Here is a 10,969-nt window from a genome sequence, read left to right on the forward strand (position 1 = left end):
CCTTTATTTTTTATCCTCTGTAAGTCTCCCTTTCCCATTTTTCATAAGAGTGGAAAGAGTTTCTGATTTATTACAATTGTATGATTTTGAGCAAACCTATTTATATATCATTGTTTTCTTGCCTTCTGCCACTCTTTCCAGCATGGTTTCTTAGAGGTTGCTTTTATGACCCTTTTCTGCCTTGGGTCCCTTCCTTTTGCCTTTGTTTGCTAGACGTCTCTTATTCCTGTGCGTTTTCCCTCCATTCTCTTTTACCGGTTCCAGTTTTGTTCCTTTCAAGGCGATTCTAGCACCTTCAGTCAGCTTTTGAGCTTTAGCATGCAACGCTGCTATGTGTTAATTGAGTTGACCCACTTATTCCTTCAATGTGTGATTTTCACTTTTTATTTTTCTTTTGCCCATCATGCATCTTCTTGAACCTTTCTTTAGACTATCAACAGTGCTCAGCAGCTTGACTTTTTCATCATTCATGTCTTAACATTCATAACTCAATTTCATCACCAATGCTATGAGCTTCTTCTTGGGAAGGTTTTTTAGTTTTCTGAGATCAAGTATTCTTTCCCAGTTGTCCTTCTTCATGCTAGAGTCTGAATCTCCAATGATTATGAGAGCCTTGCAGCCTGCTTGTGCCAATTCTTTCTTGGTGCTTAGATTTGAACCTGCTGTTAAAGGCTCCTTTCTTTAGTTTTCTAGGCTAAACACTCTCTAGTCTTGAAGCTTCAATTTTCACATACAGGACATTCTTTGTGATGATCCTTTTATGCGAGGTCTTCTACTTTTGATTCCTCTATGTCGCGGTCTGATTCGTCAGAAATGGCCCTCAATGTTGAATGGTCTTCTTTCACCTTGTGTGTTAGCACTATAACAGGTAATAAATCATGTAAAATACAGTACTTGATCCCCTCCTCAATGGCCACAGCTTCAGCAACTATATAAGTAGTCTCAGTTCGTAACCATTCCATAGCATATATAACCTCTCCTGAACTATCTCTAATACAAAAGGCTGTTGAACTTGGCCCTAGATTCCCTTTAGAAGCACCATTAGTGTTGCATTTAAAGCATCCTCTATCTTGAAAATTCCACTTCACCTGTTTATAAATTAATGGCAGCCTGTAGTTCTCTAACAATTCAACTATCTTAGGCCAGCATTTTGGCATATTCTGCAGCCAAGGATATCTCTTCCTTGCTAGCATATATATGTTCCTGCTGATCTCATATATGACCTTGTTCTAAGAAACATCCCCTCCATGCCTCATGGCAGTCCTACTCTTCCAAATTTGCCATAAAATTAAAGCAGGAACTGCTTGCTATAAAGGTTTCCGCCTTGCAGCAATTTGAAAGTTCCACCAGCATAAGACTGTTTGCTTAACCTGTAGGAAAGGGGACACCTATTGTAGTTAAAAAATTGTGCCATATTGTAGTTGCAAAAGGACCTATAATGAAGATTTGATCTATGGTTTGCTGCTGATTTTGACAACATCAACATTTTGAGACTATCCTGATTCTCATTCTCATCAGCACTTCATCCATAGGTAGCTTCCAATACCAAACTCTCCATAGGAAAAAGGAGATTTTGTGTGGCAAGCCTTTGATTCAGAATTTGTCACAAACAACTGATATCTGATTCCTTTTCCTCAGCTTCTCCCATGTACTTTTAACTGTAAACTTACCAAAACTTGCGAGCATCCAACATGGCTTATCTATCTCATTTGTCGTCACAAAATGTCCCAATTCCTTTCTAACATGATCAACAATATCAGCTGGTAACACCTCTTGTAACTTTGCATAGTTCCACTGACTTTCACTCATCAACTTTTCAGGTACATCTCCTAAAACTTCATTCTGATAAGGAATAGGTATCAGATCATGCAAGGCACCTAGTTTAGACCAATTATCAAACCATATTGAAGAAGATCCATTCTTAGGTTCCTACCAAATACCATGTTCCATTTCATCTCTAGCTTGGAGCATCATTTTCCAAGTCTAGGATCCCCCTTTCCACTAAACCACAGTTGGCCTAAACCTCTTATAGTATTTGTTCCACATGAAATTGGACCACATCGTACTGCTTGTCCTGAATCTCCACCAAATTTTAGCAAACAATGCTTTATATATATCATATAGAGATTTGAAGCCTAACCCTTCTTCATTTTTTGGGTAACATACATTTTCCCATGCTGACCAGTGTTTGCTTCTTCCTTCTTCCTTAGTTTGCCAGAATAATCTATTGACTAACTTGTGCAGATCCTTAAGGACACATTTTGGAGGCACCATAGCAGACATTAAATAAATTGGGATGCTTTGTAAAACACTTGAAATCAATACAGCTTTCGCTCTAAATGATAGCAATTTACCTCTCCAAGCCAGCAACCTGTCCTTCACTTTCTTCATCATGTCTTTATAGAATAACTTCTACCTTCTAGCATGAAAGATAGGACATCCCAAATAAGTAAATGGGAAGTCACCTTTGTTGAAGCCTGTTATTTGTTGTACCTCCTGATTCATCACATTAGCCACCTTCTTATGCATATAAAAAAAAGCTCTTGTCTGTGTTGATCGTTTCTCCAGATTCTTTCTCATAATCATGTAAAATGAAAATCATCATCTCCAAAGATGCTTTATCTACATATGCAAATATGATAGTATCATCTGCATATGACAGATGATTCAAGTTTGCACTCCACTTTGGCATTCCATATCCTCTAAAGCTGTCTTTTTCAAATAATGAATAAAGAGCCATAGACAGTACCTCAGCAGCTAGAATAAAAAGAGCAGGAGATAGAGGATCTCCCTATTTTACCCCTCTTGTAGAATGGAATACCAGTTATTAGCAATCAATCTCCATACCATGTCTAGATACACTTATGCAAATCCCATCTTTCTGAGAACTTGAACAAGAAACCTCCAAGAAGGTCTATCATAAGCCTTTGCCATATCCTGCTTAATGATAACAATAGCAGGTTTCCCTCCCTTTCTAATATCAGTCACCAATTCTTGAGTAAGCAACACATTTTCAATAATATTTCTACCTTTCACTAATCCAGACTGATTTTGAGATATTAGAGATGGCAGGATCACCCCTAGCTTGTCATGCAATAGTCTGGAAATAATGTTGTTTATGAAATTGCTAAGGCTGATTGGCCTCAAGTCTGAGAAAGTGTTGATTATTTATTTCTTAGTTAGGAGGACCATATTTGTATGAATTACTGCCTTTGGGAATGTTTGTCCCTCATAAAACTACTTACCACTTTTTACACATCAACACCAACTATATCCCAACACCTTCAATCAAAAGAACTCCAAAAAAACCATCAGGTCCACAAGCACTATCACCTGATAACACAGAAACAACATTTCGAACCTCTTCAAGAGTTGGCTTAGCACAAAAGAAATTATTTTGATCCTCTGAAATTCTCTCAGGAATGTGATCCTTTAAATTTGAGTCAACTACACCACTTTCCTGAGAAAATTGATTTTGATAGAATGAAATAGCTTCAGTAGAAATATCATCCAAATTGTCCACCCATTCACCATTTAGATTTTGTATTCTTGTAAGCAACAACCTTTTTCTACTTCCTTATACTATGAAAACATCTTGTATTCCTATCTCCCTGTGAATGCCATTGGATGCCTGGATTTTGTCTCCAAAACTCTTCCTCAAAATGCAGATACCTTCCGAATCCAGCATGTGCCCTTTGCAGCACCATTCTATTCTCTTCTGATGGATCTTCCTCAAACAGTTGCTCCTTGATCTTCACAATATCATCTCTGATGGTCAGCTGTTTGAACAAGTCTCCAAATGTTTCTCTACTCCACCTACATAAAGCAACCTTCAAGATTTTCATTTTTAGCTTAAATGTGATAAATGGATCTCCTATAAACTCGGTTCTCCAATGTTGTTCCACTGCATCCATGAATGACTCATGATCCAACCAGAATTTCAAAAATTCAAAATGCTTCTGAAATTGCTAAGCCTGCTCTCATGCTGAAAGCAAAAGTGGAGCATGATCTGATCCAGTTCTTGACAGATGCTCCATGCTCAAATTAGTAAACCAGTCCTGATACTACTGATTAACTAGCATCCTGTCCAATCTTTTGAATATGCAATCCTGCCCAAATCTTCAATTCCACCAAGTAAAAGGACTTCCTCTAAATTCTACTTCAGCAAGCTCACAAGAATTAACACAAAATGCAAAGTCTTCATATTTTGATAGATAAACAGGTAAACCACCTATTTTTTCCTCTTCATTCAATATAACATTAAAATCCCCACCAACTATCAATGGTAAATTCATAGAACTTACCAAGGAATATGTACTATCCCACAACATTAATCATGCAGTAGAATCGCACTTTGCATAAAACATTATGGAGATTAGTTGCTTACCACTCTCCTAAAATAGAAGCTTAATAGTCACATGTTGCTCAGTGTCCATTAAAACGTCCACATCAATTCCATCAGCAACAAAATACCAAATCTCACTATTATAATTATGACTAGCAAACTGCATACTCAATCTTCTCTTATACCTGTCAATCTGCCTTGATTGTTGAAAAGGCTCCAATAAAGCTATGAGGAAAAACTGCATACCCAATCTTCTCTTATACCTGTCAAATGTTTGTGCAGCATTTGAACTCTATGGAAAGCCTTTTGAGTATTAACTGATCTAATATTCCAAAAGAAGGACTTCATCATCGCAAATTAGATTTATTAGCGACATTTCTCTTTGGAAGAATCCTAGTTGGTTGCAGTTTTTACAGCTCGCACTTTCATAGCATGTGCATGCCGCGTACTTCACTATATTAACAGATTATCAGAGATGTCCCACAAAGTTTTGGAAGGTACAAGCCATGGGAAGTACGTACCAATGAAGTAAAGGATGAATTACGATCTCGTAAGTCGTAGCCGGGAAGGACAACCTTGGAACCAAAGGAAACGACTATTATCAAGTATGATCAATGATAAATATCATGTAAGGAGAGTTTCGGAAGATTCCGGGACCAAGCAAAGCGGAGAAAATAAGTTTGTCAAAACTTTGGAAAAAAGTTGGCAGAATTCTGAAAAGAATTTTGGGTCAACTTTGGAGGGGTATATCTCCAGGTATATAAGGAGTTTTATGGCATTTCAAAAATCTAAAATGAAGTTCTTCAAGTCTAGTTTCCAACCCAACTAACCATTCATCAATACGAGATCGGAGCTGGGAGTTATGGACGTTACAAGTTAGACGGACGGAGCAGAAAAACGCTGCTACAGTGCCCGGGTGCTACAATAACCCGATCCAACACACACCTATAAATACCCCTCTAACCCGTTAATTTTCATCATTTTCACCATCTTCTCATCCTTCATATTTCTAAAGAATTCTTGAGAACTCTTGAGGGTTCTATAACCTTCCATAACCCTCCATAATCTTCCACAACCTTTCCATATCATCAAGAGAGAATTTCAACATCAAAATCTCAAAGAAAATTCATGGAAGATGATTGTTCTTGTTTCTCTTCAAGGTGGTGATGAACTTAGTCTTGGAAAGGGGTGAATAAAGTGAAGTTCTTCCACTATAAGGTATGTTTTTCCTACTATTATTTACACGACTGAGATGATGTAAAGGTTTAGCAATTTTTAGAAAGGAAAGAATCATAGGAGAAAAGTCATAAAGAGTTGAATTAAAGTTGATGGCGATGAGGTGAGTTTGAAAAAGAATTTTGGATTAATTTGAGATTAAATTGAATATAATTCTTTGATTATGGTATTATGGATGTTGTTATGGTTGGTTTGGAAATTGGAGAAATATCGTGTAGGATGTTTTATAGAATATATTGGTATTGATATTGTTTTTGATGTTGTTGGTATTGTTTGGGAGTTGTTTTGGTATTTAGAGGAGGTAAAGAATACGGGGGAGATGTTGCCCGAATTTTGACACATTTTAAAAGGAATTAATTCGAAAACTTAAGATAAGCATATGGCTATAAGCCTAACAGTGGTATGAATTCTCTTGAATGTAGATTTACGAGCTTGGAAGGATAAGCATTAAGTAATAGGAGACCAAAAAGGTATGTTAAGGCTAGTCCCTTTCTTTCAAAAGGCATGATTCCTATGTTATGATTTCATAGATGTTTCCATAACCTTCTTACTTCCAAAAGTTAGAAGTTCCTGATTCTTAAAAGCTTTTTAAGGTACTAAAGCTGAGATGCTTTCTATGATAAGCATGATGATGATGATTTTAATTCTAGAAATTCCAAAGCTCGTGATTTTAATGCTATTATGAGATCATTGAGTTTATGTCAGGATTTCCTTAATTCTACTCACTGTTGTTGATCTCATCTTATGTTACTTGTTCCTTCAAGATGAAATATAGCGATAATGATTGCTCCATAATATTAATCGGAGGTTACCGACGTTCCTCAGCACTAACATATGTGGATCGTGCTGCACGTTCTGTAGCATTATATTTATGGATCGGGCCGTACGTTTCTAGGCACTAACATATATGGATCGAGCATCACGTTCCGCAGCACTATGTTTATGGATCGAGCCATACGTTCCTCGGCACTAACATATATGGATCGGGCTGCACGTTTTGCAGCACTATATTTATGGATCGGGCTATACGTTCCACAACACTAACATTTATTGATCAGGCTGCACATTTCACAGCACTATTATGTAATACAAGTATGAGAAAGGCTTTTATGAAAAGACAATGCATGCATGATACTTGCCCTAAGAGGCAATCAGACATACAGGTTATCCTTATCTCATGTTATGTTCTATATTTCTTATTATGTTGTTATTCATGCCTTGCATACTTAGTACATTGTTTGTACTGACGTCCTTTCTTGTGGACGCTGCGTTCATGCCCGCAGGTATACAGGTACATGGATTTGACCCGTAGGTGATTTATCAGTGGATTCTCAGGAGCACTCCACTTACTTCGGAGCTGCAGTCTATTGGTATTGGTCCTTATGGTCACTTGTATGCTATGTAGAGGCTCGTAGACATGTGTGTGTAGTTAGACATTCAATAACCCTACCGGTTCATATCATTGTATGACATTTTAGTAGCCTTGTCGGCTAGTGATGATGGACATAGTTGTTGAAGATTATATAGAGGTATGTCGTTATATTGTGATATATGTCCTTATAGATTATGATATCCGAGAATTGTCTTTATGGTCCACCCAGAAATGTTTATGCGATGTATGTTTAGAGGTGCTCGGTGTGTTAGCTCCGGGTGCCCGTCATGTCCCTCTGGTTGGGTCGTGACAAAAGTTGTATCATAACAGTTTATCCTAGGGTGTATCTTTGAGCCGTGTCCAGTAGAGTCTTTTTTATGGGTGTAAAGCGCGCCACACTTATAAACAAGAGGCTGCAGGGCATTTAGGAATGCTTGGCCTTTCTTTCTCATATTAGATCGTGCCATAGAGCTAAATTATCGGATGTGATGTCTTTAATTCTAACCCTAAATGTTTTGATTACGGATAAGCAGTTGATTATGCCGCTATGAGGTAATTGATGAGAATTGAAGTTGTTACTCCATAAGGTATGTTTCCTGTTTTATCGATATTGATTGACTTTGATATGAGATCCTGAGGTAAATGTTACGGGTATTGTGATCGCCCTGTGAGGCATTGGATGTGTTTTCTGTGCTGTGTGCAGGAATGAGGCAGTAAGAAATATAGAGGAAACTCTGCCAAAATTCTTACAAATTTAATTGTTTGAATATCTATGCTATAGAGAAAGAATGAAGGAAAATGTGACAATCGGACGTTTGGTAAGTCATGATTGAATGAACCATTATGAGACGCTTTCCAAGAGATGTTTTAGAATAAATTTATTTTAATTCAAGGGAAGAACCCTGAAGGGGAAAAATTATTAGTAATTAAAGGAGTTGGAATGAGTGCATTTGAGATTTCAGAGAATTGAGATTTATTGAAGATACAGGGAAAGTTGACACTAAGAATTCAAATGCAGTATTACGATTTATAGATTGGTGAGTAAGAGATAAAGACAAGATATTGATATGGGAAAGGAAGTTAACGAGTAGGGGAAAGTTTTACTCTAGAATTTTATACATATACATAAGATCAGGACGGGTTGATGACAGGCACACAGACTCGTTTTATCGGACTTTCCTATATGTTGTGAGTTTGCATTGGGATTTAGAGGTCACAAGTCATTCGACTTCAAAGGGGGGTTTTGAGTATTTGATAGTTGGTGCTATTCTGAAAATCATTATGGAAAAGTTACTTCGGGTATTAATGATGACCTGTAATTCAAGAATGAGAAATGGATAGGTAAGTTGGAATGTAATTACGATTGTCTTCTAGATTGCTTATATAACTTCTAAATGTGATGTTGCGTGGCTGATGAAGGAAGTAGAAATTGTATCAACCTTAGGAATATGTGGTGTATGTCTAGCTAATCCTTATAAGAAGGATTCAACTCAATTTATTTTAGACAAGTGTTGTGAAGGTTATTTGATGATAGAGAAATTAGGTGCGATGTCGGCTTATGTGTAAGGAAGGAAGAGAGAAAGTGTACAAGTGAAGATAAAATATCGGAAGGATCGATTCAATTGCTACAGGAAAGTAAAGGATGTGAGGTTGATTATTTTAGAAAAAGAGGCAGGGTACAAGTACGTGTAAAGATTTTTAAGTAAAGTTATACCGCCAAGGTTTACAATTAGGACATAGGAAGGTATGCTAGGAAGATCTACAGATTTAGACATACAAAAGAAAAAGAAAAAAAGGAATACGAGAAACCAGAACAGCCCGAGGGAAATTAGGAGCATATGAGCATTACAACTAGAATTCTCTGGCTAGCTGGGCAAAAAAGAGAGGGGAGATTTATTAAAGCCACAGATTCAGGACAAAATCAAATGGCAACGGGATATCTCGTAAGAAAAGGTGTTGAAAAGCGATAAAAATATAAGTCACGAGTGGCTACATCGAGTATTATGTATACCCTTATGATTGATGTTACGACATGTTAAAAGTATTAATTGTGTTGTATGTCAAAATTGAGGTAGCAAGCGCTACAGAATGAGTCAGGATTGGGTTTTCTCGAGAATCAAAGTCAAATAGCGGTAACGCGACCAAATATGTAAGCATGAGCATTGGGAAAAAGAAGGTTATGATACCATGAAGGGAAGAGAAACTTGGACAAGGAAAACATATACCCACTGAGGATCCGGTAATATATATGTGACGAAAAGGTTAAGATGAAAGCAGGAAAACAGACGATAGGATCAAATTTAAATAAACCAATGGGAGATAGAGTAATGTTGTGTTACATCCCGTATTTTCATGCGTTGGAAAGCGTACGAGCTAAATGACATTGGAAATGGAAACGAGGTTATCCCTCAATCTTATAAGTGGTTAGAGTGATGGTACGGATGTATTCAAAGGATTAGAAGGCAAATAAATCGAATAAAATAAGTTTCGTCAAGGTTTGAAATTTATTCGAATGAAATACGGTCCAAGCTATAATAACCCGTATTTTTGGACTAGGAAATTGAACCGTCCAACATGAGGAAATTTACTTAAGCTCAGAAGATTTGGTCATAGTCAAGCATGAAAATCAAGAACTTGGTGTATACAAGGAATGAAGTCCCGAAATGATTTAAGATGGAAAAGTGTGACGACGATGATTGCAAATAATATTTCATATATGGAAAATGAGGCTATGGACTAGTGTTATATTACATGATTATGGCAATAGGTATATGGAGTATGTTAAAGGTGATCACTGTTTAAGTGAATTGAGATCAAGAAATTAATTCTAGATGTAATTGGTTCAATGTTGGGAATAAAATAATTAAATAGCAATTAGTGGGAATTGACATTTGTCACATGGTGGGGTAGCAAAGGATGACTAAGGTCTATGTTATGAATTGGTGGCACCCTTAGATTACGTGTAAGTTGGATAAACAAAATGGTGCCATATGTAATCACAAAAGTGATATTAAGTTCTTTTCCTCAATTAGTAAGTATGGACATAGATATACATACATATTTCACATGTATTTCTAGAACATCAATACGACACTCACTGTATGTAGCAACGTGATCAAAAAATTCATGAGATCAAGTATAATTTTTATTTTTCTCAAGAACAGTATTCGGGTTTTGCTCACCGCTTCGATCTCGTTGTTCCGTCTTATCGTTTTGTTGAATTCGGGCTTTCTTCGTAGTGAAGTAAGGTGGAAGGAGATTATTTCTTGGAATATAAGGTAAGAATTCATCTCTACTAGATATATTTAAATTCGTCCAGGTCATAGTTAAATTGTGAGACGGGAACTACGAAATTAATTGCGGGAAATCGGATAAATTGTTATTGTTATCATGTGGACTGTTTGGTGGTTGTTATGAATTGTTTGGGGTGCTGGAATATCGTGGGATTGGCTGTAGTTGTTGTTGTTGTGTTTGTTGTTATACTATGTATATACAAAAATAAAGAAGTGTATGCAAGTATCGGTAAAGGAATGTATATTGGGCTGTTTTGGAGGTGATTTAAGAATGGATTTGATTCTATTTGGATATGTATTTATTGATATTGTTATTGGTATGGTGATTGATATTTTGGCTTAGTTGGAATCACGAGGATTATTATGTTTTTAGGGAAGATGCTGCCCGAATATCGTTAGATTTCTAAGTAATTAAGGATTGGTTTGAAAGAGTACCCTAATTTGATTATTGGCATATTTGGTATTATTTGTAGATTGGCGAAGCCCGAGACCTAAGTTATGGTTAACATGAGAAGTGACAAGGTATAAGGCTATTCCCTTTTCTTCTTTTGGCATGGTCTATATGGAACAAACAGATGACGAACGTATAAACTCCAAAAAAGCTTCTATTCTTAGAGATACTAGAATGGCTAATGTTCTTGATTTTCATAAGCTATTTCATTATGTCCTGATACGTGTCTATGATTCCTGAAGTCCTATTTTGATATAATCCATAGTGACATT

General features: G+C 36.7%; 1 protein-coding gene across 1 annotated transcript; it reads right to left on the bottom strand.

Moving 5' to 3' along the window:
- Window positions 1–2,862: 2,862 nt before the first annotated feature.
- LOC132624116 (uncharacterized) lies at window positions 2,863–3,914 on the bottom strand. The gene is made up of 3 exons (XM_060338942.1): window positions 3,593–3,914; window positions 3,283–3,492; window positions 2,863–3,149 (listed from the first exon to the last, which is right to left on the bottom strand). The coding sequence occupies exons 1-3, from the start codon at window positions 3,912–3,914 to the stop codon at window positions 2,863–2,865; spliced, it is 819 nt and encodes a 272-aa protein (XP_060194925.1).
- Window positions 3,915–10,969: the final 7,055 nt, after the last annotated feature.

This window comes from Lycium barbarum, chromosome 12 (genome assembly GCF_019175385.1).
Source record: "Lycium barbarum isolate Lr01 chromosome 12, ASM1917538v2, whole genome shotgun sequence".
NCBI lineage: Eukaryota > Viridiplantae > Streptophyta > Magnoliopsida > Solanales > Solanaceae > Lycium > Lycium barbarum.